Source organism: Leptosomus discolor, chromosome 17, assembly GCF_034619465.1.
Source record: "Leptosomus discolor isolate bLepDis1 chromosome 17, bLepDis1.hap2, whole genome shotgun sequence".
Taxonomy (NCBI): Eukaryota; Metazoa; Chordata; class Aves; order Leptosomiformes; family Leptosomidae; genus Leptosomus; species Leptosomus discolor.
Window position 1 is genome coordinate 17,020,974 of NC_141407.1, and position 26,196 is coordinate 17,047,169.

A 26,196-nucleotide genomic window follows, 5' to 3' on the forward strand; every position below is an offset into this window, starting at 1 on the left:
CCACGGGACCCCGGCGGCGTCGCCGAGCTCGAGCACCTTTTCTTCCTTTTTTAAGCCCAGAGCACAAAGCATGAAGTGGCACAAAGCTCGCAGCCGACCGAGGGATTCCCCCGGCCGACGCTTCCCCGCTGCAGCGCGAGGAGGAATCCTGCCTGGCCAGTCTAGCTCGCTGCAGCCGCTCCTCCGACAACGCTGCAGCTTCTGTACAGACCCGGGCGGGGGGGGGGTTAAAGTATTTTTCAACCCCTGGTTTAGTTGCAGAGACCCCCGTTTGCCAGGCAGGAAAGCGACCACCACTTACTTTGCAGGAACTCAGAAGCTGGGGAGCGTGCAGAGCCAGGATCCGATCATGCTCTTCCTCGCCAGCCAACCCGGATTTTGTTCCTTTTATCCCGCCGAGTTATTCCTAACTAGGGCGTCCCGAACACTTCGAACATCTTGATCCGAGCCCTCCCGCTCCTCTGCAGCTCCTTCTAGAGCAGCCAGCTCTGAGCAGATACCATGCAGCGCCCACCACAGCTTCCTGGCCTGCAGGGGTGGCTGCTTCACCCAATGGCAGGCTGGGTTTGTCCCCGCCTCGGCTGCCAGCAGCGCTGCAGACGGGCTCTGCCGGCACCCGGCACCCCAGAGCACCCTCTGCCGCGCTCCGCTTCCCGCCGAGCCGGTTGGAGCGCCAGCTCTGTCCGCAGGGGAGCAGAAGGAACGAATGGGTTGCCACAGCCCATCGTTACCTTGCAAATGAACCACGCCTTGCAAGGACAGGGAGGGGAAAAATAAACCCCGACTTTATTCACCAGGGATGTGAACTGTCTTGGGCGGGAGGCAGCCGCCATTCGCACAGAGCCCGACAGGGGAGGTCGTGGAAATCCCAAGGAAGGGTCAGAAGAGACCGAGCCCAGAGGCAGGGCTCAGACACCCGGTTCTGAACGAGACGATGACGCTAAGCAGCGCCGGAGCACGCAGCAAACCCGAGACGTTTCTCCGCCCAGTTCGGCTCACCCGCCACGGGCCGCTCCAGCGAGCGCCCAGGCACCTTAATCCTCGCCACCCCTCAGCCCTCGAGGGTGGGAAACAGGGTCACTTGTGAGGGACCACTGGGAAACCCCTGAGCCAAGCCCAGCGCGCCGAGAACCCGAACCCAGAACGATGACGGTAACGGAGCCAATTCGGCCCAAAACGGGCGGACGCCGAAGCGCTCGGGGAAGCCCCCGCCACCTCTCGCATCCACCACCGTGGCACCCAACTGCTTCCCACGAGGAAAGAGCCACTCCAGCAGCTTTCCTGAAGACTCTCACCTCGTTTACTCCTGCTCCCGCACTGCGTTTTCTGAGGTGTGCCTGCAGCGAGGCTAAACCCCACGCGACTTGAACGATGCTGATCGTATCTCCTGCCGCCTTCGAGTTTCTGGTTAGTTTGGCAGCCTGACCCCACGGGGAGGCGCAGCCCTGCCCGGGCTGACGGCTCTCTGAGTGTCTTCGGAAGAGATAAAAAAAGGCTCTACTACAGGAGCAAAACTTTTCATTAGAAAAATGACTCAGAATAAAAGGAAAGCGATTTCTTAAATCAAGGAAAAAAACGCGTCCTTGAGACATGACATCGCAAACCGATCTTTTTTTAAAGGCCATTACAACGCACAAGTCCCACCAGCAGCAGAGCCTGATGAAACCACCATCTCCTCCGGGGCAAGGACTGGCTGCCGCCAACGCAGAAGAGAACCTAGGGGAGAAGCCACTCTTCCTGCCCAAAGACTCCACGCTGCAGGGAAGGGCGCTTCGCTTCCCTGCCCAGCCTCCAGCGGGGCCTGCAGCTCTCCCACAAGCAGGGCCGCGCGCTGGGCACGCACAGACCTCCTGATCTTCGGGCTCAGCCGGGGCCCAGTCCGACCTGGCTCTGGGTCCTGAGGTTTTTTTTTAGGAAAAGGCCCTACGTTCGGCGAGCCACCTAGGACAGAAAAACTCGAGCAACGAGGGCAAAAATCACGAGGTTCCCTGCGGAGCTGTGCCTGGCTAGGAGGTTTGGGAATCCGTCACTCTGCTGGCTTATTCCCCCAGCTTTGGCATTCCACTTGTGGAACCGCGCAGCCTGGCGTGCCAAGTCCATGAGTTGGGCTGTAGCGTGTCCTAGGGATACTCTTACAGCCAAACGGATGAAATCTGATGCTTGAGGCCACCAGCACCCACCTCCAAGCTGCCAGTTTTCGGTCTATTCATTACACTAGGGCTACGAGGAACCGCTCCCCCCCAAAAAAAAACGGAGTTCTCAGATGAATCCCACAGCAAAACCCAGAAGGCAGAGAGCAGGGGAAGCAATTTGTCGGTTTAACCCAGCACGAGCCTCTCCTGCCTCGCCGGGATGCGCTCAGGACCCTGCCTCCGCTCCTGCTCGGCAGCTGGCTGCCAGCACAAGCCGCAGCTGACGGCGGGATGTGGGGCTTTCGAAGCGCCCCCTCGGCTGGGTCGCAGCCAGCGGCGCTAGCCCCCGAGGGGCTACAGGCTCTGGACGGAGGTGCCACCGCAGCGACACGAGAGGAAAGAGGAGTGCAAGACAGCAGAGAATCGTATTTCTTGCAGCTAGTCCTTACACAAGGCTCAGGCTTGCTGAGGGCTGGATGGGGGCGTACTCCTCCCCGCTCCCAGCAGAGCTCAGAAGCATCAAGTTTTAGAAACTGCTGCTTTTCAGCCCAGTTTTCAGGCTGGGCAGCCTGAGGGCCGGAGGAGCAGGCTGGCTCTGAGGCCACGAGCACGGGGGCTGGCCGGAAGGCCAGTCGCTGCAGTCCAACGCCTTCCCCGGAGACTAGAACTCGGTCATCTTCTTGTGCGTGTCTGCCTTCTTCTGCTCCCGCTGCAGGCTGGCTTCCTGGGCCTGCAGCTGCCCCAGCTGTTTGTGGGCGTTCGCCAGCTTCTCCTCCAGCTGAGCTGCAGCCACGCTGTGCCTGAAAAGCAAAAGAGCATCACAGTAGTGTCACCCTGCACGAGAAGATCAAAGGCTGGTCGTCATCCCAGGAGGGTTTGCCTTTTCCTGGGGGATTAGTGCAAGGGACCTGCTGAAAGCCAGCAAGAGCCTGATGCTCGGCACAACCTGGGCTAGAAAACGTCCTCCCGTGATGCTCCACAGCAGGGCTGCGGAGAAGGACCCTGGCACCTTTCCTCAGAGAGCTCCCCTCTTCGTCACAGCCCGAATCCCAGCCAAAGGCCCCCCAGACACATCTGCCGGCGTCCAAGCTGGGCTGAAGCACACGCCAAAGCCCCTCTTCTCCCCCACCTCCCCCGAGGTCTCATCCAGACACCTTCCACTTGTTCCTCCCATACCTCACTTCAAGCCCACCCCTTCCCAGAAGCGCCAAGAACTCTCCGTTCATCCCGCCGTCCCAAAGAAAACGTTTTCCTACCGCCCCACGTTGCGCGCCAGGGCCTGCTGGATGCCCCTGATGTCCTTCTGCGTTTGCTCGATCTTCTCCATCGTCTGGAAGAGGCGGACGCTCAGGGCCTTCTTGGTGCTCTTGCTGGCGTGGTAGATCTCTTTGCTGTTCCTCTCGGGCAGCGCCACCCCTCCAGCCTTCTCCCCAGCGCTCTTCCCTCGCAGTTTCTCATTCAGGAAGTCAAACACGTTGCGGGGAGGCTGCCGGCCGCCCGCCGGGGACTGTCCAGAGCGGTTTCCCTTCGCTCGGCATTTCCTCGCTTTGCCTGGCTCCAGCTTCCCCTGCTGCTTCCTCTGAAGCACCTCAGCACACTGGTCGAGGGACTTCCCTCGGGGAAGGACCACAGCCTGCACCGGCTCCACTCGGCCCTCAGAATTCTTCCCTAACCCTGAGGAGAGAGACCCCAAGGGATCACCGCAAGCGAGGACAGCCCCTCTCGGGCCACCTCCCGCCACAAGCTCACGGTGACAGTCGCCAAGCTCGGCACGAGCCAACAGGCTCCTGAGGTACGAGAAGCCGTCCCTGCCACCCAGGTCGAGGGGAGCAGCCCAGGGGACGCTGCGACAGGAGCCTTCTGCGGCGGAAGACGGGCGACAAAAAGCCCGAGGGCATCCGTCAGGGCGGTGTCTGAGAAACTGGGCTGAGCCTCACGTTCTCAGCTTAAGCCAGGTTCCTCTTGAAACTGGTTTGGTTTCTCCAGGAGAACCAGAGAGATACCCAAGTACCAGACTGCCCTCCCAAAGCCCCCAAGGCTCCGCACAATTTGTGTAGGGAGAAGGTGGTTCAGCAGGCTTTGAAGTCTGCGTCTAGAGCCAGGAGATGCTTCCACACAGACATCAGAAGCTTCCTAGATCAGTTCCCTTCTCCCTAAAGCCTTTGAACATCTCGCACAACAGTTCTCACGGCTTTAATCATGAACTTGGCCGTGGTGCTACCACCATAGAGGGCTCGGAGCACACACATGCCTGCACTTCCATTCCATACGTTCTCCCTCCTCGCCTTCTAACAGAGCTGCGACTCATCACACAGCTTCAGCCTTATCTATCGGGCCCTTCAGTACCAAAGAGTTTGAGCTTCATCCAAATCCTTGTTCTTAACCAGCTCCAGGACCCACCGAGGCCGTTAGGCTCTCCCAGCACCACGACCGCCTCCTCCCCTTACCTTTTCCAAACTCGTATCCCATCTGAACGAGCAGTTTGGAGCCGATACCACGAGTGTGGGCTTCCCAGCCCCCAAAAGAGGAGCTGCACGCAGGCGTCCACGCCCCGTTCTCTGGAACTCCCGAGTCTATCACTGTGGCACAGAAGAGAAGAAGCAGTGAGACGCAGAAACAAAGCTGCTCTGCAAAAACCTTCGCCCGGGGCACCCACGCAGCAGGAAAACCCCTCACGAGGCAGCACGACAGACTTCTCCCACCCTAGAGCCATTCGGCCGCTCCTCCAGCCTTACTGGGCTCCCACTGAGCTGTCACCTTCTACGAGCACTGCAGAGCCGGTCACTTAAGCGAGAGATCTCACTCGATTTACTGCACATACCATCTCACAGTTCCAGGCAGGGTCATCCAGAAGTTTTTATGCTTCCTTTCCTTCCTCCTGCGGTGATACAGCCGGACATACAGACCATCAGGGTAAAATCTGACGCGATGGCACGCAGCACTTACTCTGTGCCTCCAGCTCATGTCTCTGGTATGAGGCTCCTCTAGGCCACCACGCTAATTTTGTGTTATTATGATCCAACAATCCCTATTAGGCTAAAGGTGAAGAGCTCTAGGACACGACTTTGTCCCTGTGGCACTGGCAGAGGGACAGTGCTGGCTGCATAACCTCAACAAAGTCACTCGGGCTCTGTCTGGGTCAGCTCTCAATAGCGGAACAGGGCACGGCTGCTCCTGCGACCTCACCGAGGCGCTGGAAGGATCAAACCCAAGGACTGGGGCCTCGTGCTCCTGCGTCGCGGAGCTCCCAGAGATGGGCAAGTCTCCCGATTCACTTACTAGCTCGGCTCAGCCAGCCACAGGAGGAACAGACTCAGAGCTTGGAACTCGGCTCTAATGAAATATCACACCCTCTTCCTTCACACGTTGGAAGTTCCTGCGGAAACCTCCAACCTTCATCAGCCCCGTAATTTGCAGAAAACACAGATTTCAGTTTGCAATTGTAACGCAAGAGCTAACGGCTGCTCTCTATCTTTCAGCAACGTACGAGGAGACCAGCTGCTCTTTCACCAGAGGGGAGACACTTCTGACGAAAGCCCCAGCAGAGCAATCCAGCAGGTCCCAGGGAAAGGCAGACCCGGATCACACGTCGCTTCTCCTCACGCCGTCCCCCCTCTCTCACCTTTCGCGTACCCAGAGTCATCCACGCTGTCTTCATCCGACTCGGCAGATTCGGCGCCATCTTCGCTCCGCAGCGGGGGGATGACGCTGTCTCCTTCCACCACGGCCTCCTTGAGCAGCAGGGAATCAAACTTCACCGTGTAGTAACCGCTGTCGATGTCTACAGAGGGACAAGCAAGGACAAGAGCTCCAGTAGGTCTCCAGTGCGCAACTGGCAGAGGGCTTCCTAAAACAGAGTCAGCTCCAGGGGAACGACAGGGGAGAGGTGCAAGGCCCAGGGAACACGCGCTTTTAAAAATCCTGGGTTTAATTTGTGCTTTGGGTCTCTGCCTGGGAGGCAGGAGCACCCACCGCAACGAAAAGCCATTTCCACAGCGCCTGCGCTGACACTTAAAGGTTTATTTCTAAAAATGAAGAAAGACGGGGCTGCTGAGAAATGGGATTAAAGGGAAGCGAGACTTGCTCCCCGTCACGGTCCAGGATCAGCAACTGCTGCTCAGGCAGGCCGCTGCAGACTCACATCAAGGCGTTCGCCCCACTTTCAGAGTCCATATTCCTGATGACAGGGGTGAGACAATGCTGTTTTCGGACCGACTCTTACACTGCCCCCCTGCCCCAGTACCAGACAAAGATGGAAAGAGAGACTAAACCCTCCTCCTCCCGGGGACTCCTGTCCCAGCAGCTGATGGGCAGGACCAGCTCCCCTTGGCTTTTGCTGCTTCACCAAGAGCGGATGATTCCCATTCTAACCTGCAACCCCTGCCTCTGCCCTTTCGGCGCAGGTAATGCCACCGTTCCCTTCCCACATTCCTGCCCTTCAGGTCTCCCTTTTGTCCAACGCTCTCCTGTTTCCCAGCCTATTCCCTTGCCAAGCCTGACAAAACCCAGAACCTTTCCCCAGGCACAGCAAGGTTTTCAGTTTAGGGCTGCAGCTAAAAACAACTCGTGTTTTTCTGCCGTTAGCCACAACAGTCAAGTTTTCGATTCACTCAAGCATCACCCTTCATCTTCCACACAGAAGCCCGGCAAAGCCCAAACCCACCGGTGATTTTGGCGGTGTACCATATCCCGTCGCTGTGTTTCGCCAGGCAGGCCGAGCCCACTCCCAGCGCGCTCAGGTCGGGCTCCTGGAACGGCTGAAGTTCTTCCACAGAGACCACCTGCCCGTGGGAAAACCTGCCAGGGAAGGTGGGAGAGGAGTTAGCTCCGCCTCAGCCGAGCAGGCTTTGCACCAAACCTGCCCCTCTCCGTAAAGGAAACGCCAACAGGTCGTCAGCGGGGATGAACCTTCACCGGTAACGACGGGACTTTGATGGTGCGTTCTTGCAGTTACACAACTGACTCATTTTTCATCTTAAACCTATTATTTATGTCACGTATCAAAGCACACATCAAGCCCCAGAGAACGAAGCTCTCCTGGCTAGTGGCACATCCAGTATAAAAGTTTACGGGTCCTTTGAGATTAAACAGGATCACCCAGGCACCAGGCTGGTCTCAAATCCAACCTCCTGCTCAAAGCACAACTTCAAAGCCCGACCAGGCTGCTCAAGGCCTTACCCAGCCCTGAAGATCTCCAAAGACAGAGGCTCTACAACCTCTCTGTGCATCTGGGACGTACTGTCGCTATCGACAGACCAGCTTGGGTGGGTTATTTCAAAACAATCCGGTTACTAATTTAGCCACTCGATGGATTATGTAAAACCTCTGCACCCTTTCCATGGGATTTTCCATTTCAGCTCTGCATTAGCTGAAGAGGCAAACTGCTGCCACTGCCTACCAGAACTCACTTTAAGAACATAAACAAAAAGGCAAAGTTTCATTGGGTAAAAAAGCCAAACATGGTACTTTCAGAGGAGGCTCGTCCCTCTGAAGGACAAGGCCGCTGGCTACACGAAGGACCTAAGCCCCCTCCCACCCCTTTTTGTTTTTATTTTACCGACAGTTCTCTTTAAATCTGCATTTATCATCCAAGAAGAACGGGCACGGCTTCAGAGACTTGTGGGTTGGGTAGAGATACAGCACTCTGACTCCTGCACTGCCGTCTTCCAAGTCCTCTGTCCCCACAATCATGGCGTTATGGTACTCCAGGGTCCCCCAAGAACTGTAGTAGGGGGCTTTAACCTTCATCCCACTCAATTCCTCTTCCTCCTCCTCTCTGTCAGACTCCTCCTCCTCTTCACTGTACTTGGATTCATTTTTGTCACCAGTTTCTTCATCTCTCTTCGACGATGTCTCATCGTGACCAGCTGAAGGCTTCTCGTCGGTTCCAAGCTCAGCAATGGCTTCCTTAAAAGCAGCGTACTCCTCATCTTGGGCAGAACCGTCCGGGTTGGTGTCCCGCTCCACCGGGGAGGGGGACGAGGAGGAAGCATTTGTATCTAAAGTAGCCAGAAGTTTGCTCTTTCTGACAGACACCAGGCTGGATTCAGTCAGTTCTATCAGCTGCTTTAAATCCTCCTGCAACTGAATCAAGTCCGACTGCTGCGACGGGTCCAGGCCCGCCCCTAACGCCAGCTCCACTTGCTGCAGCTGGGCGTTATAGGTCTGAATGGCTGCTTCCAGACTCTCTTCATCCATCATCAGCAAAACAAAGGTGTTTAACTGTCTCCTTGCCGGAACCTCAGAACATATTCAAAGCGTTTACTTAAGACGAGCAACGTCCCGGCTAACAAGCCCTTGCCCGCAGAAGCCACCATCTACCCCGCCGTCCCGCTTCTTCCCTCACAAGCAACCAGGCCGACGCTCCTGCAGCAAACAGGCGGCGAAAGGCGACGAGGGGCTCCGAGGAGAGGCCGGGCCCTGCCCTCCCCCGCCACACGGCGCCCGCTCGGGGCCCACGCGCGGCACCGCTCCTCCCGCGGCCTTGGGCGGAGCGCGGCGCGGCCCCTCCGCCACGGGGCTGGCGGCGGCCCCCCGCCCGCCCTGACCCTGCCTCGGCCGCCCCGCTCACCCCTCGGCTCCCCCTGCCCCTACGGCGCCGCCGCCATGACACCCCGCCAACTTCCGGCTCCACCGCACCCCCCACTTCCGGCTTCTCTCGCCAACGCGTTACGCCACTCAGCAGCGGGACCGCCCCCTCTCTACTGCGCTTGCGCACCGAGCGGAAAGGGGGGTCCTCCCAGAGGGCTGTTGCGCTGAGCATTCTGGGAGTTGTAGTCCACCGACCCCGCTTCACCCAGCCCCCGCCCAGGCGCCAGAACTACATTTCCCAGAGCGCCGCGCGGGGGGTGGCACCGGCGGCCGGTGCCGATGGGGAGCGTTGAGGAGCTGTGTGGCGGGAGGTGTCTCCGGTACCTGGTGAGGGGTCGCGGGCTTCGGGCGCTTTCCGCCGCCTTCCGCGCTTGGGGGACGGCAAGGGCCGCGGCGAGGGGCCCGCAGGGCACGGCTGGGCTTGGGGCGGGCCTGCGAGGCGCCGCCGGCCCGGCCCGGGACCTGGCCCCGGGCTGCGAGGGGGGGGAAATGGCGGGGAGGGTCGGTTTGGCCCCTTTCCCCTGTCAGGCTGATGCAGGGGAAGGAGCGGGGGCCGATTTCACAGGTTTAGGGGGAGCGGGCCGGTAGTTGGGCACGCCTAGGATTGCTGGCCGGCCCGAAAGGGGGGCGGGCCGGGGGGGTTTGTCCCCAGCCTGCGGCCTCGATGCCTTCCCGGGGGACGGCGTGAGCCTGCGCCTCTTGCAGAGCTGGAGGTGGAGGCTCCCCACTCCTGAGGCGCCCTGTCCTCACGCTGACCGGCCCAGCCTGAGAAATCCCTTGCTTCTGGTCTGGAGCGCTGGTTTTTTTTTTCCTTTAGGTAGTGTTGTTTGACTTCAAAGTGACTGTTTATCTGCCCGCTTGCTCAAAGCCAGTTGCCTCTTGAAGTTTTTGCCTTGAGGTTCCCTTTGTCTGTCTTTAAGCAGCAGAGCTGTTGTGGGGTTACGTGCGTCGGCCGTAGCACTCGGTACCGAGACTTCCTGCGTCTTCGCAAACCTCCTCTGCCTCGTTTGTGCCAAGCCAGCAACCCCAAAAGCGCGGGCTTCTGCAGGCATCACTGCCACTTTGACTGACTCTTTAAGTCTTGTGCTTTTGGCTCGTTAACTTACCTGCCTTGTCTTTGTGGCATTGTAAGATGACAAAATACTTGTATGGTGGATACCATAGCAGAAGATTGTTGCTGGATAGGGCTTAAATTCAGATAAGTAGGGTTTTTTTTTGTGCCTTGAAGATATATTGCACTCTGTTCAACTGTTAAAAGATCCCAGACTAGTGTTACGTATGTTGGGAACAAGGAGGGGAGGGCTGGCCTCTACATTCTTGCTCAAAATACCCGTTCTGTGTACCCTTATGAAGTTGACTTAGTTTTCTGTGGGTCTTACATGTACTGCAAAAGACATTCAAGCTCTTTGACTCTCCTTTAAGCCCCAGAGCGGACAGGGCGGCTCTCAAATGAGGGTTGAGTTTGCAGGGGACGCTGGGCACCATGTGCAGAAACAGAGGTTAAGCTCTTTGGAAGGTAATCCCTCACTTGTACGCGTTTGAAAATTAGACCTTGAGCTGTTTGCGTGGATCTGTGATTTGTCCTGGGATTGCCCAAATGTGAGAGTTACTGATAAAAGAATAACGTCATTTATTTATCTGCTGTTGGGAAAAACTTGCGCTGTGGCACGAGAGACCTTTGGAAATGACCCGTTTGTTAATGATTTCCTGGTACTTGTTGCAGGAGCAGGATGTATACGCTGCTGTCCGGCCTCTATAAATACATGTTCCAGAGGGATGAGTACTGCATCTTGATCCTTGGTTTGGACAATGCTGGTAAAACCGTAAGTGCTGTTTATCACTGATTGCGTGGAGGGCACACGCAATTCTAAACATCCCACCAGGCGGGTCAGTCTTCCTTCAGCTGTGTCACGAGTTGTTTTGGTGATGTCACAGCAAAGAATCGACTTTTCCCTCTTGCTTAAATTTAGCATAAGCTTTCAGAGATGTAGCTGAGGCTTTGGTAATCCAGTAATCACCTGTGATCCCTTCTTTCCTTGCTAAAACAGGGAACAAGAAGAGGGGTTTGTTCCAAGGTTAGGTAGGGCAATATCTGTCGGATCAGGACTCTGCAGAAATGAAAAGGCAGGTTTGGGTTGGGATTACCCCAGCCAGGAAAATACTGGAGAGTAAATACTACTTCTTGTTTCTTTCCAGACCTTCCTCGAACAGACTAAAACTCGATTTAACAAGAACTACAAAGGGATGAGTTTGTCCAAAATCACAACCACTGTGGGATTAAATAGTAAGTAAATCTGGGATTTTTTTCAGCTTTCCTGCACGGTTCGACAGCAGCTGGTTCTTGTTTGGAATATTTAAGAATTCACAAGTGCAAAACAGTTCCTGGAAGTAGAGATTGTGTCTCCCAACTCCCCATGTCTTTTTGTAAGGGAATAAAAGGGGCTTACGAGGGGAAAAAAAGCCCTGAAGCTTTAAAAAACCAAGTATCCCCTTTCAGTGCTGCGCTGAGGGGTTAAGCTAAATTTCACCAGTCATTGGCCTGATTCTGGTGTTACCTGCACTGGTACTGCTCTGCCTGATGTCACGGTCACTCTCTGCCAAAGTGGTGGTCTGTGGTTGAAAGTAGCCCCTGTATGGGATTTGCTCCGCTGGGAGGCTGTTCTGCCCCACGTTTCTCGCGGGGGGGCAGGGGATGGTGCTCGAGAGAACACCTCTGGTTGTCCTTGGTTTGTCTTGTCTTCTTCCCCTCTAGTTGGTACTATCGATGTTGGCAAAACTCGGCTGATGTTCTGGGATCTCGGCGGACAGGAGGAGCTGCAGTCTCTTTGGGACAAGGTTGGAGATGTTTTTTCTTGTTTTTTTTTTCTTTTAGAAGTGTTTTTGTCTCTTAGAATGGAAGCAGTGGGCTCATTTAGTAACCCTACAGGCTTACAGGTAACCCCAGTATTTAGCATCAACCCTTTTCCAGAGATCCAACTCTCTCTGCGCCAGATGAGCAAAGGTGATGCTTAAGATTTGCGTTGCTGTTCCCAGACAGCAGTTGCTTCACCAGCCCGTGCCCGAGGGTTGTGCCAGCAGAGAGGAGCTTTTTGGGCGGCCGGCTGCGCTTTCTCGCTGTGGTATTCGCCAGGCCTGCAGACGGGCCGGGCCCGTCTCTCCAGCCGTGTCCCACCGCAGCAGCTGGCTCCAGCTGGTTGATCTCTTCCACGTGGATCAAAATTTTACCCGATTTAAAAAAAATCAAGGAGAGTAACAAGTGGACAGGTACACTAATAGCTGTGTTTTCCTTTCAGTATTACGCCGAATCTCACGGGGTGATCTACGTCATTGACTCCACGGATGAGGAGCGGCTCTCGGAATCTAAAAGAGCTTTCGGTGAGTTCATCGTGTTTACCCACACTGTGATTTCGTGAGGTTGTGGCCCAGTTCTCCCCTCACTGTCGTGCCCGTTGCCGTGTCCTCACAGGTAAGCTGTGCGCCTGGTGACCACACGTCCGTAGTGCTTCTGCACGTTTTCGTTGAAGTCTGTCTTCTCTGTAACACAGGACTCGCTTTTGCTGCCTGCAATGACCTCGAGTCTCTTTCTGTGCTTGTGCTAATGACTTTGAAACTTTCATTCCTTCTTCTTTATTTACCACCTCATTAAATCTCAGTAACGTGCTTGTTGATCGGAATAAAATTTGGAGTTTGATCTGGAAATAAATTCTGTGAAACAGACCTGAAAGCTCGTATCAAGTGAAACCATAATGCAAGAAGGAGCCTCTTGCTTCATCCCTGTGCCCAGATAGTCCGTGCCCAGATAGTCCGTGCCCAGATAGTCCGTGCCCAGATAGTCCGTGCCCAGATAGTCCGTGCCCAGATAGTCCGTGCCCAGATAGTCCGTGCCCAGATAGTCCGTGCCCAGATAGTCCGTGCCCAGATAGTCCACACAACTTGATTTTCCGGGACTGGCTGAACCTGTTTGTGTTTCTGTGCTTTATAGAGAAGATGATCACCAGCGAAGCTCTGGAAGGGGTTCCCATTCTGGTGTTAGCGAACAAGCAGGACGTGGAGGTAAGGTGGTTGCACATTTACTTCTTAAGCGAGCCAGTAAGCCTTGGGAGGTGAGCTCTGTCTTCACGTTACGTTTGTTTCACGTCCCTGGACTGATCCTACGGCGCTTTCCCGCTGCTGGAAATAATTGCTTTGAATTTAGATTTTTTTCCTTTCTCCTCCAGCCCTTTCCCAGTGGCACAAACGAGCTCGCTGCAGGCACGTCCCCCTCGGCTGTTTTGAACTTGTTGTGTAAACAGGACGGACGACGTAGCTGACGCGGTTCTGTCTTGTGATGTGACTTGGTATCTTGATACTGTTTTTTCCTGTTTACTCAGCAAAAAAGTGCTCGGTGCCGTTTGTTTATGCTGCTCTACTATTACCTGGGAACAGCACGACAAATGGATGTGAAGCAATACCGTGTCCTTTCCCAGTAGCCAGATAAGATCTGTTCAGCAGAGCGTTCTGTTTGTCCTAGAGCTGTCCAGCAGGGACAGCAGCGGATGTCAGGGAATGCTTTTTCCTGATCTTATCCTTTGAATTCTCTCGAGGGTATCCAGAACCGCAAAACTCTTGGTTTGTGTTTGACAAGTGAGTGGGCACTGCAGCGTGGCCCTCCTCGTCTCCCTGGCGTGGAAAAGAGGAAAGAGAGGGCCTGAGGTCGTGGCATCTTCCCGTGTTTTCCTCCTCCTTTCGAGCATTATGCCTGGGATTCCAGTGCTGCAGTTCGAGTGGTTAATCTCTAGATGGAACCAGAGACTTGCAGTAGAGTTTGGAGCAGCAGCCCTGGCGGCTGTGAGCGGTAGCTGTTTCAAAGTATGCAAATCCTTCGCAGCTTCTCCCCCTGGACCTCAGGCCCGTCTCACTGAGTGTCCTTGTGGGATATACTCGGGAGTTCGTAGAAATCACTCTGGCTTTAAAGGAGGATTTAGTTACACTTCATGTGTACAACACAACAGGGTTTTGGGAGGATTGTATGATTATCTAGTCGTAGAAATAAAAGAAATGTAGTTCCCCTTGAAAGGCAGCGTGAGAGTGACACAAAACTCCTGATTTATGATCCTGACTTTGTGATCTCTGCTATGTGGGGAAACCAGAATATTGACTCTCGTGTTTCCGTGCAACACCACAGCTTTACAGCAGGGAGCAGGCTGCACTCTTGCCTTTAGCTGTTGAGAATTATAGTTCTAGTGACCTAGAAAGCTGTTCCAGCCTTCCTTTTGGCTGTGTGTGCGTGTTTTGTTGCGGGCCTGCTGCAGGCCCCAGCTGTTCTGGCACACTAGCCAGACTGAAGAAAAATGAGTGAACAAGTGGACTTCTTTATATGGCTAGAAAGAGGTATTTGGAACAGGCTCTTAAGAGAAAAGCTATGGCTAACTCCTCGCCCCTTCTGGAGGCTCCAAGACCAGCCCACAGCTTTAGAGCCTTTATGCAGCCCAGGAACTGTGGTGTGAGATTAGCAAACCTGTACCTAGCGTTAAGAAATACATAAGTTGTGTATTTTGAGGTCTGCTTCTAGTGTATGATCTTGGGTATGGACCCAGAGCAGAGACATCAATGCTATTAACAAAATATTAAAGGGACTGTAGTATAACTTATCTTTCAGTCATTGTTCCGGTTCACTTCAGCAAGGTTTAGAAAACTAGAAAGCCTGTTTCTCTTCCACTGATCTAGCGTAACTGGAAGAAAATTGATCACTACAGGATGATCATTGGTAGAGATTTTTCTGCTCTGGATCTCCAGACATACCACTGTAGTGGGGAATTCTCAGCGGCATCCCTCTGCCGTTAATGTGGGTCACGATGAGGGAGGGCGAGTGGTATCTTCACCTTGCTGGTATTTGTGGATGCGAGATAATTCGTGACGATTGCATCTTTAAAGGCCAGCAGAAGACTTGTGGTGAAATAGATCCAAAGTGGTACATCTGTCATAGATTACTCTTATTTATTTTTTTTTTTTAAGTTTACATTCCTCACAATAAGTTAACAGAAGTTCTGACTCAATGCCCGAAATGCCTGGAATTGCATAAACGGTAAGAAATTTTTGGTCCTGATGCTAAATTGCTTGTAGAAAAGAATTCTGCTGTTACCAGGCACCGCTGCCCTGGGGTGGATTGCACCCGCTCGGCACTGCCGAGCAGGAGCGGTGTCTGGCCGTATTGGGAGGCACAGTAGAGCCACAGGCTGCAAAGCACCAGGTCTGATACCGTGACGAGGCTGGGTGTGATTAGTTGGGTTTCGTAGCAGGAGAATGCTCTGTGTTTAGCGGGGCCTTCAAAACTGGATCATCTTGTAATTAATTAGAAGAATGTGTGTTGTGGGAGGGAGTTTGTTGGTTTTTTCTTTTTCAAAGGAACTGTTGCTTTGTAGGGGAATTAAATGTTTAATCTGTAATAATTCACGTAGACTTCCTTTCAGGTCAGAACGCCGCTTTTGAGAACATCAGGCAGTTTTGCTGACCCATTGTTTGCTGCAGAAAAAGCTGCAAAATTGCAAAATAAGTATTTATATTTGCCGTTTTGATGCAAATGCAGCTGTTTCAAGGTTTATAAAGCTCTATATTTCTGAGCTGTGCAGTGGACTGTTAAAACTTAGGGACAGATTGGCTCATTTTGGGACACTATTAAAAACACTGGAAAAACTGAGCTGAAAAAGGAGCATGTGAAAATAATCAGGTGTTGTATGATGTCTTTGGGAGGAAGATTTGCCTTCCTGATTGTAAGATAACTTTTGGAAATTTAATTTGAAATCTCCATGGTGTTGGAAAGCCTCCTCGTGTCTTTGGAAAATGAGAGGAGTCATGGTGAGTGGTTGTGTGTTTGAAGACTCACAGGGTTATCTGTTTTCCACACAGTTGTTAAAAAAAACCCTAGGCCTCCTGCATGACGGCCATTCTAGTTTCCAACTTAAGAAATATCACAGCTTCCCTGTAAAATTAGTTTCAGTTTAAATAAGTTTGTTTTCATTTAAACAAGCCCAAGTTTTGATTTAAAACAAGCTTGTCAAAAAAAAAAAAAAAGGATAGCACAGAGCATAGGTCAGGGTCGTTAGGCTTTTTTAGGCTGCCCGCCTTCCTGTCATTTCCAGTTTAGGTCCGTTCTGTCGACTGGTTTCTCCCGAGATGGCTGAAGAGCCTGAACTTCAGGCTTTATCCTGATGTGAGACCACGCAGCCGCGTTGTCTTTCCTGCGGTGGCAAACGGACGGAGAACTGTACAACACCACAGGTTTTTGCCTAAAACAGCCACTTGTGCATTACCACAGGTGACTCCAGAAATGGAGCCTGGCTGCTTGCTGTATTTGTAGGTGTGCTGTGCCCGAGCCTTAACCTGGTCCTGCTGGTCTGAACCCCTCATAAAAGGAATGGTGGTGTGGGCAGGCCAGTCCTGGCCAGACTGTGCCTTGAAGAGCCTTCGAGAAAGGATGGCTTGCAGTGCGTTCTTTTGGGGAAGTCGAGTTAGAAACATGACTCGTGCTGTTGTGTGAGTTTCCTCCGAAATGTATGGGAGATAACATCACTCCAGAAAGGTCAGCTGGTGGTTTTATTATTGTGATGGTGCTCTGTTTATGTGATCGCAAATCCAGCTTTCCTAGTTTGCCCTTGGTTTGTGTGGTTTCAGTTGAGAAACAAAATGCATCTGTAAACAAACACTTTGTCATGTAGAGAGGGAGGTGGAGAAGAGGGGAACTTGGAAGCCGCAGCTGACATTTTCTGCTGAGCACGAGATGCTCAAATGCCGCTCGTTGCAGTGGTGGGTGATCTGCCTCATCCTCTGCTGGCGGACGAGATTCCAGTTCATGGCTTCCCCTTGAGCACTAAACCAAGGCTTCTCTGAATCGATGGCTCAGGGGTGTTCTCCGCTCTGCTGTGTTACTGTGCTTCGTCCCACGGGGAAAAAGACGTTCCTCAAGGCAGGTGTAGTGCTGTGGTGCAGAGACATCCGACTGCCAACAGTGTAAGGAGTGCAAAAGCTCCTGGGAAGCAAAACTTTCCGACGCAGGTCCCTATGGAGAGCAATGGCTGGACAGCTTTGGGGGGGGTTAGGGCAGGCCATGATTATAGCAGAGGCCGAGAAGGGGAAAGGATTAGAAGGGGTTAAGCTGGGGGAAAAACCGGCTACAACAGTTGTGAGCTGCGCTGGGAAAAGTGGACTTCTCAAAGATGGACAAGGTGAGGGAGGTGGCTTCTCGGTGCCGCTGGGTACGTGCAGGGGTGCTGGTCTGCTGGCGGGTTTGGGGAAGTCCGTTGCCCGACTGCTTTGCACGGGCCTGTGCGAGTAGAAATAAAGGACCACGTGACTATGCTCTGCGCTGTTGTTTCCTACCTTGAGCACTTTCTCTCAGATTTTAAAAGATACCATCATCCAGACAAGGAGAAATTGTTATACGATGATATTAAACTGGGATAAGCTTGAAGTGTATTTCAGGAACCATTTGCTCAGTTCCGGCTGCCTTGGGGTTTAACCTTCCTGCTGCCAAGTCGTGTTGACTGAAAAAAAGCAGCAGCAGGAAAAACAGCTCATGAAAAATTACTGACATGAAGTGACATGAGAAAAGGGAGCAACAACATGGAAAAATGACTGACATGCAGCTCTGCTTCCTTCCCACTTGTTGAGTAATTGACTCTTCTAGAGCTTTGGCTTAAATCAAGAGGCAGTCGGACCTGCCTTTCTTATCTGACAGCAAATGTCGTACCGAAAGTGCAGTAGCCTCTTTTACAGACTGGTAGAGGATGGTCTGGTGGTAGTCATGCCTTGCCCATCTTCCAGACCTGCTCGTATGAATTCCAACTCCCAAGTCCGGTCTGACCCCCTCTAAAGTTGGTATTCGGTTTTTAAAAAGTTACTTGAGCTGTCATCCACAGGATTAATAGTTATCTTTATGAATTGCAATTTTTTCACCTGGCAGAAGTCCTGAAGTAAGTTGTTAGGGCTTTGGTCCAATGAAGTTAGTAACATTTCTGGATATAGTTTCCAGCTCATTGATTGAAACTGCACGTTTGAAATACAACTTGGGTCATAAGAAAGTACAGTCATCAAAGGTTGCACAACTACTGGATTCTAGGCCCTTCACAGTGGAAAATCACAAGTCTGGATTCAAGGGGACTGGGTGAATTGGGTGTCATTAATCTCCTCTCAAGCCATTTCTTAAGAACTCTTCTTATTTATAACCCCTGAAACCTGTTTTTTTTGTCATATGGTCATCTCCACGGTAGTTTCCTGTGTTTAAATTCTCCAGAAACAGTATTTTGCAAAATGGATAGCTGGTATCATTCATTTCCATCTTTCTGCTAAGGCCCAGACTTGTAGAAGCCTGAATCCCAGGTAGTCTGTTCTTTCAGCGTGTACATCCACTTGGACTAATCCTCAGGACTCGCACGGGTCCTGTTCGGCGTTTGAGTAAACACTTGCCCAAAACGTGTGTTTGAGCCTCGCTGAAGGTCCAAAGTGTCTTTGCAGAGAGTAGAAGAAAGCTGGGCCCGTGGCCAGCCACAGGGCTTAAACGGCTCGTCCGAGGCTTCTGAGGAAAGCGTGAGCCCGGGGTCAGGAAAGGATTTGAAGGCGGACGGCTTTTCTTGTACCTGCTTCCCGTGTGCAGGGAGGAAGATGCAAGCGTAGACTTCAGTAGGGCAGGTTTGCTTTTGTTCTGTTTGTCACTCCTAAGTATAAAATTTTGGGGATAACGCTGTGGTTTCTGTCAGGAAAGTAATCCACTGGTTTATCGGGAGGTTTATGCATTGGCGTGTTTTAAAACCACTTCCCAGCCATCTCCTAAGCAGCTTTACGGCTGTGCGAGACCCGACGGTGAGCAAGAACCAAGGGACACCGGGTGTCAGGAGATGGGCTGCGTCCAGCGCTGTCAGCGGTCACTCCTGCACACCAAACGCCAGCAAACGAGCCCGGGGCGGCGTTGCCTTTGGTGGCAAGGAGCGTGCCGAGAACGTAGGAAAAATCCAAGCCCTTCTCTTAGAGCGTGCGTGTAGGAAAAGGTGACCCAGACCTTTGTCAGAGAGTCAGCTACAGGAACTGATTTGTGGGGCTCTGGCGGGTACGCTGCTTCGAAAGGCTTTGTGAAGGGATGCGCTCGGGTCGCGTGCTGGAGACGGGACTCGTGTGTGAGGGTTGGGGCGGGTCGGAAGGCGCATCCCGAGGGTGCGCGGGTTGTGCTCGTTTTCGTTACTCTTCACTTGGAAGCGTACATCTTGAGGATCAGGGAGGTGCGGCAGTGTGTGTGTGTACTGCCTGAAAGTAGCCTTCTCTTTGGTGAAAAAAAGAATATGTTTGGGGTTTTTTGGAATGTAAAGAGGTGAATTTGGTGTTAGCGGGTGAGGGGGTTTACCCTAATGCTTACCCTGATTGTGCCATCCCGACTGAAGCAGAGCTGTGGATGTGGCAGGGTTCGTTTTGGAAGAAGGTCACAGTTTCATGTCGCTCTCCTGTGGTTTCCCTCGCAGGCTTGTCTGTCAATACCTGACATCAAGACAGCGTTTAGCGACTGCATTAACAAGATCGGGAAGAGAGACTGCCTGACACAGGCCTGCTCGGCTCTCACGGGGTGAGTACGAGGACGGATGGCGTGTGGGTTGACTGAGCAGCGGCAGGGTGTCACGTGCAGCCGATAGGATCTAGGATTTAATAACCTCCTGAAACGGAGGGACACCTTCCCAGCAGCCACAGATACTTGTTTGTGAACCTTGGCCTTGCCTCCAGGCCTGTAAATCCCACCTAGGAAATACGGTGAAAATGTGCCAGTGGCTGAGAGCAAGAGGACTTGGAGGCACGTGGAGCTGTTGATCCTTGTCCTCCATCATCCCTACTCCACACCCATAATCCTTGCAGTCAGCGGCTCGCTGCTCCTGGCTCTTCTGTAAGAAGTCGGTTGAAAATACAGCTGTTGATGACAGTGCCAGAGAAATGAGTGGTGATCCATTGTTGGCGGAGTAGTTGCGCTCTTGCTTTCATATTTTGAGGCATGCAGATGAGCTTTTTTATGATAGAACAGTCTCCAAGAGTGTTCTCACACTGGGGACACCTGTGGTTTTAAGATGCAATGACTAGGACAGACCAAAATCTGGGAGACTGTGATTCTTCTTCAGGCCTACACAGCTGCACGCCATGACTTTGGCCCAACCACTAGATTCTTGGTATCTTCTCATCGCTATTGCACGTGGGGTCTTGCAATGCTTTGGTTACGCTTTCAGTTCTTTGAATTAAGAGTGCTATTTGGCATAAGTCGAAAGTACTGTTCCAGATGGCTAGAAATGCTCCTGTCTGCGCTGAATCCAGAGCTTTGAGGTTTCTTCTTTTTTTTAAATCTAGCGGGAAAGCTGTACTATTATAGAAGCTACTGCAAATCAAAATCAAATGCCGTTGAGCAGCTGAATGACCACAAGCACAATGGTTAAGCAGTGACTGGAAGAGAAGTATTAGATAATAATCTTATGAAATGCAGCCTTTTCAGTTGCTGTGGGTTTTGTACGAATACTTCCAGTTTTGATCTGTGTGGAATTTCCTTTCCAAATTTCAGTTTGAGTTTGCCCTAAAAAAAAAAAAAAAAAAATAAAAAAAAAAATTGTGGAAGTTGTGGCTGGGAAGCCGTGCAGACCGGTGCGCTGGTGACTCGCTCGGCAGCCCCGGCACAGCTGCTGACACAAAGCTGGAGCCAGCCTTGGGAGATCTGATATGACTAGCCAGAGCCTGGTGGCAAAATAAGCCCAAACCCACTGTCTGTGGAAACCTCGGGGTGAACAAGCCTCAAACCCGCTGTCAAGTGCTTTGAGGCGCGTTCATCCCAAGGTTTCCACAGAGTTGGTGACTAACTTGGATGTAGGTTTGTACAGACACTAGGGAAATAAAGGCTGGAGTTTACTTACCGAGTTAAAATAAATCAGATCCCTGTTGTTTGCATGTGTGAGAAACCAACGTAGAGATGCCGATAAGTAACTGCAGGGCAGAGCCCTCGCCTTGCTCTTGTAAGGGCTCGGTTCGAGACTACGTGAGCCATGGGTTTGTTCTTGGTTGCTTGGGTTTTTGGTCTTTTTGTAATCTTGTCTGCTTACCTTATTTCTTTAGCAAAGGAGTGAACGAGGGAATTGAATGGATGGTGAAGTGCGTGGTGAGGAATATTCACCGGCCCCCAAGAAAGAAGGACATCACGTAAGAGATTCCAAGTCGGCCAAGGAACGGACAGTCTCTTTCCACACAGCTTTGTGTTCCCTTTAAAGAAGGTGGTCCACTGGATTCCTATTACACCTGATTCTTTCCTAAGTTTGGAGACAAACATGATCTTTCCGTGTCTAAAAAAAAAAACACTTGATCAACGGATTCCAACAGGGTGGGGGGTGGGAATCTCTTACGTTAAGTATTAAGCCGTTGGCCTGAGAGCATAGACCAAGTGGCAATCGACAATTTGTGGCAGATGCAAAGGACTTAATTTTCTACTGTATTACTTTGTGATTCTTGGTTTGTTAGTCTAACAAGCTGGAGGCCAGTGACATGAAGGAACTCCTGAAGGAACTGTGCACGTGAATATGAAAGGGGAGGGAGAGCCCGGGGCATGGCTGTCCCTCCTAACTGAGAAGACACTTTGCTGCTCCAGCCCCCTGGCTGCTACCGGTGGTGTTTCTGGCCCTGTTATGCTGCTGTTTGTGTAGTGGGGAGAGGCAGCGTTGGTTATAACTCCCTTTCCAGTCGGCGTGTTGATTCGTGACTTTGACCTGTGATACAGGCAGGTAGGGAAGCCAGCGGCGGCGCGGCGGTGCACTGTTGAAAGCGGGTGTTGTTGGTAGGGCACGAACTCCAGCAGCACTGCCTTGCTTGGACTGCCAGTCGCTCTGCTGTGCGTTCTCTAATCGTCACAATAGTTGGTATCTTCTGCTACCGGAATGAATTGAGGTCCTCTCTGTGATCTTTCCAGGCCAAAAGCGAGAAATCGGTATGCAATAAAGCTTCCTACTTCTTTGAACTTCTCTCGCTGACACAGCTGATGTTCGGAAGTCGCGGTACTTGCCCTCTAGTTCTTTGAAATGCGAGGAAGAGCAGGAGGCAGCTCTCGCGGTCAAGTGGGGCTCGCTTCTTCTGTAGCCTGCCCAGCTCGCAGTTCTGCTGAGGTGTCACTAACACGTCTCCAAAGATCCCATTTTACACGTGTTTCACAACGGTTTGGCGGTGGGGGTTGCTTTCTGCGTGTTTTAGTCACTCCTGGCACTCGTGACCATTCTGTGCTGTTCCCTCACATAACTAAGGGGACATTATTCAAGCTCTGTTTGAACAAGTGTGACAAGTATTTGTTTTAAAGATGTGCTATTTGGCATCTGTCGAAGAGCTTTCTGCTAAATGATGGCATGCAAGTCACTGCAGATATTTTAATGGGAGAACATAATTCATTCCCTTGCATTTGGGACAAAGCGTGAGGGCAGCTGGTCTGTGTCATTAAGCCCATGAAGTCGGTGGAAGCAATTGCACACTGGAAAGCAGAACCTTGCTTGTCAGTAACTAGGATCAGAGAAGGCCGGGCAAACTGTCAGGTCAGCTATCAAATCCCTTTCGGTTCCTCGCTGCTGTTGGAACAGGGGGTAGTTTGGATTTGAGCGGTGCCAATGCCACCACCATATCCCAGAGGAATTAAACTGCAGTAGTTTTAATTATTTATTTAAAAAATTAAACTCGGAGATGTCACGAGGCTCCTTAAGACCTAGTGACCCATCTCGGGGTTCTGGTGCACTCTGTGAGCGCAGAGGATCCCTGGAAGATCGCTCGCCTGCTGTAGGCAGTGGCACTTTCTCTGGGTGCTGCATGTGGTGTAGGGCTGAGAGTTTCAAGTGTGCAGAAGTATTGGTGACCCAGTGGCCAGTGATTATAATGGGAATCTCTCCACTTGGCCGTCTGAAAGCCTACGTATTTTTCAAGGTATCTTTGTGGTCCTGGCTCTTGTTTTGGTTGGCAGGGCTGGTGCCAACAAACTGAAGATGTAAAACAGTGACTGGTGGATGAAAGTGCCTTGCTGAGAGACAAAATACTTCAGTCAAGTAACTTGAAATGTCTGTTTTGTGGGACACCAGGGGTTTTCCAAGCTTTCCACATACTTGTCTCGGATCTCTCCTCTCCCTATTCTCTGGGAGGCCAGGAAGGAAAAAAACAGTTTGGAGCTCGAGGCCATGGCTGTTCTCACAAGTTTCTAGACACAAAGACAGCTTTGTGGCGCATAGCGGCAGGAGGTCTTAAATTAAAGCAAACCTTTCGATTTCAGAATTCCAGGTTCTCAAGCGTGGGAGAGTCACCCAGAAAGATGCATCAGCTGCGATACATAAGTATGAGCATGCTCTAATGGCCACAAAAATGAGGCAGGATTTCTCTGAAACCGGCAGTGAAAAGCTCGGTGTCATTCAGAGTTGGCTTCCAGGGTGGTAACGGCAGTCGCAGCTGCAGCTGCTTGGCTCCCGAAGCCTGTTTTGGGAAAGAGCTTCGCAATCTGGTTTTTCCACCATCTGTGATAAGGCGCCCTTACCTGATGCTGTCAGAAGATTTCCTGAGCGCTGGGGCAGCCCAGCAGGCACACGGGCCAGCCAGTTGTTGAATCGCTTCGGTGGGTCTTCCACGCCGCAGCACGACGGCAGTGGGGGAATTCAGCTCGATGGGCTGGTCGGTGTGAGAGGAAGATCTTGGCGGAGTGAGCGCAGCCTGGGCTTGGAGCTCACGGAGCAGGTACCCGGCGCGGTGACGTTACGTGAAGCACAAGGACAACAGGGTGCTGCTAAGGCAGCTGGGGGGTCTGGCTGCCTCTGCTCTGTAGGGTCGTAAATGGCTGCACAAGGGCATGACCGCTTCCTCCTGCGGTTGGTTTTATGGCACCTTCAGCCTCTGTAAGCAGGTCAGTTCTGCTGCTGCTGCCTCAGACCCATGGAATAGGACGGACTGACGTGGAAAAGCACTCTGAAAAGGGATGGTAGTCAGTGCATAAGCTCCACTGAAATAAAAAAAATCCCACTGGGACAGTCTAAGATGCTGGTAGCTGATCAGTGGTTTAATAATTTATCGTATTTTAGACTTGTGCGTTATTTAAGCCCTTCCAGGAAGCGCAGGCTTTTATTTAAAATGCTTTTGCATTGCCAGCGACCCCCCCTTCAAGCCCTCCAACCCAAGCAAGGACGTTTCTGTGTAGTTCGGACACCATCAGGTTTTCAGATCTTGGATACACGTGAGAAGGGCCTGGTGTGCCCAGGCCTTTTACAGCGGTTTGTCTCTCTGGAGAGGTGTTTTATCTTCCCAAGGTGAAACAGATGAACCATCTGTACTTGGTAACCGCTTCTTCCTTCAGCATGCTTTACACTGAGATAAAGCCAGGTGTCTAATAACCGTGGTAGTTTTTCTGCTTGCCTTGTTTTGAACAGTGGTGGGAGATTAACTTTGTCTCACCCATCTGGAATTCTGTGGTAAGCACGCTTTTATTAGCTGTTAGCAGCAGGAGGCAAGCACATTCCTTAAAAATAACACAACCCCCACTTCTGTGAATCACCGTGCTGTCCACGCGGTGGCGGTTTCACCTTCATCTGGAACTACAGAGAGACACAGAATAGCTTGAGTTACAGCACTGCTGCTGGTACGACCCAATCCCATCCCAGTGCGAGGCAACAGCGAGTTAGCCCCGCTGCAGCGGCCTGGTGGTCTGCTGCCCAGCGCTGTCGGTTCTTACCCCACCTGCTGTGACGTCCTGCCCACAGAACTGGGGAAATACCAGGGTAAACCAGACACGATTTGGCTAAGCCCAACATATTGAAGGCTCTGGGCAGCGCCGTCTCCTTCAGAGCAGGGTGAAGCACCCAGCCGAAGGCACGTATGGGGTGTATCCCAACATGTCCAGCGCATCTGTCAGCTCGTTTGAGGTAAGAATCTGCCCTGACGCACTACAGAGCAATCTCGAGGGAAAGGGCACTTTACTGCACGTCTGGAAGTTTGCTTCTCCTCAGCGATGATGTTTTAGCTGGGCATGAGACTGTTGGGTTAGTCATGATTTCCAGAAGTGTGTGATCATGAATAACGTAACTATGAGGTACCGTCGGGGGTTTGGAAAACGTAAGGTTACAAGAGTTCTCGGCTCAAAACCTGGAAGGTTTCTGGTTTGATTTATGCGTTTCTTTGTTTTTTCAAGTAGCGTCCTGGGACTTCTCTGCTGCAAGTGGTCTTAGTTCAAGGAGAGAACTTCTAGAGGGACCTGCAAAGGAAGGCAAAGAGTGGTCCTGTCACTGCTCTGGACCGTTACGCCTTTCAATTAAAAACCAAACCTCCAAACCCATCGGATTCACGTACATTGTAACTGCTTTCAGCAAAAGAAGCTCCATGGAGTTACTCTGCCTTTGGTCCTGGGACCATCTTCAGAGACTGTAAGAAGTTCCTCCCAAATGTGTGTTTGTCTATAGGTTCCCCAAAAGCCATTTGGACAATCCAGAAAACCAGGCTGAGCTGGCCCTGCCACGCAGATGGGTTCCAGGCTCGATGCCGTCTCAAACCCCTTTTGGCACAGTTTTCTATTAAAATTTGGCTCAACTCTGTCTCCAGAGGCAGTGGAGAGGTGGGAGCGGCCTTTGTCCTCTGCCAAGCTCTCCTCAGGACAAAGGATGACCAGAGAAACTAGAGCAGGTGCTTTTTCCCCACTGGAATTTTATACAAGTTGGAAATCCCACACGAGCCATTCCTGGTGTGTAACACAGATTGTTTGGTTTGCTGCACCACAGGCATTTCCTGCAGCGTTGCCCTTTGGTTTTTGGTTCTTGGGCTTCTGAAAGCCCTTAAAGAGTTGTTTTTCTGCTCCTCTGGTGAAAGCAGCTTCCATGACAACTACTGGGGGCTTTCCGTTAGTTTCTCTCTGCACGCTTACGTTTTTTATATCCCAAAGCACTTCCCAAGGCTCCAGTCCCAGCTACCAGCAGCGCCTGCTCTCCTACGACTGAAATCTGCTCACAGGCCTTCACCCCTGGCACTCCTCACCTCGGAAGGGGGGGCTGATGACATTTGCTGATGAAAGGGAGGAACGCGTTGGCGCTGAAAGCAGCCAGAACCTCGCGGAGGAAAATGACTGAGGAAACTTGAGGGCAGCCCAGCATCCCCATTGCCAGGGGAATAGTGACCTGCATCTCTTCCATAAACTAAGTGCTCATCAATTAGAAACAAGACGAGGAGGAGCATTTGCAGTGAATTACTCAGTTGTGGAATTCTGCCTGACATTTATTTTTAACCACATAAAATCACTTTCTGGAGGCAGGGAGCTCCTCATTCCTTCGCGCTTGCACTGTCTTTCCTCGCAGCTGCTGACTCCAAACGAGTTTCCGGGTTTCGGGTTTGTTAGCAGCGGCCTCTGTTGAATACCACGCTCCCCACGTCCTTTTGGGAGGGCGTCTTTGCCGCAGCCTCACCTTTCCCACCGCCGCGTTGTCACGCGCTGTCAGAA

At 52.1% G+C, this 26,196-nt stretch overlaps 2 protein-coding genes across 4 annotated transcripts; one reads left to right on the top strand and one right to left on the bottom strand.

Moving 5' to 3' along the window:
* Positions 1-2,538: 2,538 nt before the first annotated feature.
* Positions 2,539-8,543, bottom strand: ZGPAT (zinc finger CCCH-type and G-patch domain containing). 3 transcript variants are annotated; one of them, XM_086474578.1, is made up of 6 exons: positions 7,690-8,543; positions 6,796-6,929; positions 5,782-5,913; positions 4,580-4,711; positions 3,389-3,806; positions 2,539-2,932 (listed from the first exon to the last, which is right to left on the bottom strand). In XM_086474578.1, exons 1-6 carry the CDS (start codon positions 8,331-8,333, stop codon positions 2,794-2,796), a joined length of 1,599 nt encoding a protein of 532 aa, XP_086330704.1. In that variant the 5' UTR covers positions 8,334-8,543; the 3' UTR covers positions 2,539-2,793. The 3 variants fall into 3 exon arrangements, with proteins under 3 accessions (XP_086330704.1, XP_086330703.1, XP_009944942.2); XM_086474577.1 differs by having other exon boundaries at positions 4,580-4,696; positions 5,755-5,913; XM_009946640.2 differs by having other exon boundaries at positions 5,755-5,913.
* A 478-nt stretch (positions 8,544-9,021) lies between these two features.
* ARFRP1 (ARF related protein 1) lies at positions 9,022-21,717 on the top strand. The gene is made up of 8 exons (XM_086474599.1): positions 9,022-9,050; positions 10,447-10,546; positions 10,920-11,007; positions 11,476-11,558; positions 12,017-12,098; positions 12,706-12,776; positions 19,208-19,308; positions 20,826-21,717. Exons 2-8 carry the CDS (start codon positions 10,454-10,456, stop codon positions 20,911-20,913), a joined length of 606 nt encoding a protein of 201 aa, XP_086330725.1. The 5' UTR covers positions 9,022-9,050; positions 10,447-10,453; the 3' UTR covers positions 20,914-21,717.
* The last annotated feature ends 4,479 nt before the right edge of the window (positions 21,718-26,196 follow it).

What these genes read in the sequence shown, in the direction of transcription:
- ZGPAT (XM_009946640.2), bottom strand. Translation starts at nt 8,333, where the DNA reads ATGATGGATGAAGAGAGTCTGGAAGCAGCCATTCAGACCTATAACGCC. An exon ending in GGGATACGAGTTTGGAAAAG is followed by an intron (nt 3,807 to 4,579) that starts GTAAGGGGAGGA and finishes CTCTCTCCTCAG; the next exon opens with GGTTAGGGAAGAATTCTGAG. An exon ending in CTGGCGCGCAACGTGGGGCG is followed by an intron (nt 2,933 to 3,388) that starts GTAGGAAAACGT and finishes TTTGCTTTTCAG; the next exon opens with GCACAGCGTGGCTGCAGCTC.
- ARFRP1 (XM_086474599.1), top strand. Translation starts at nt 10,454, where the DNA reads ATGTATACGCTGCTGTCCGGCCTCTATAAATACATGTTCCAGAGGGAT. An exon ending in GGAATCTAAAAGAGCTTTCG is followed by an intron (nt 12,099 to 12,705) that starts GTGAGTTCATCG and finishes TGTGCTTTATAG; the next exon opens with AGAAGATGATCACCAGCGAA. An exon ending in GCCTGCTCGGCTCTCACGGG is followed by an intron (nt 19,309 to 20,825) that starts GTGAGTACGAGG and finishes TTATTTCTTTAG; the next exon opens with CAAAGGAGTGAACGAGGGAA.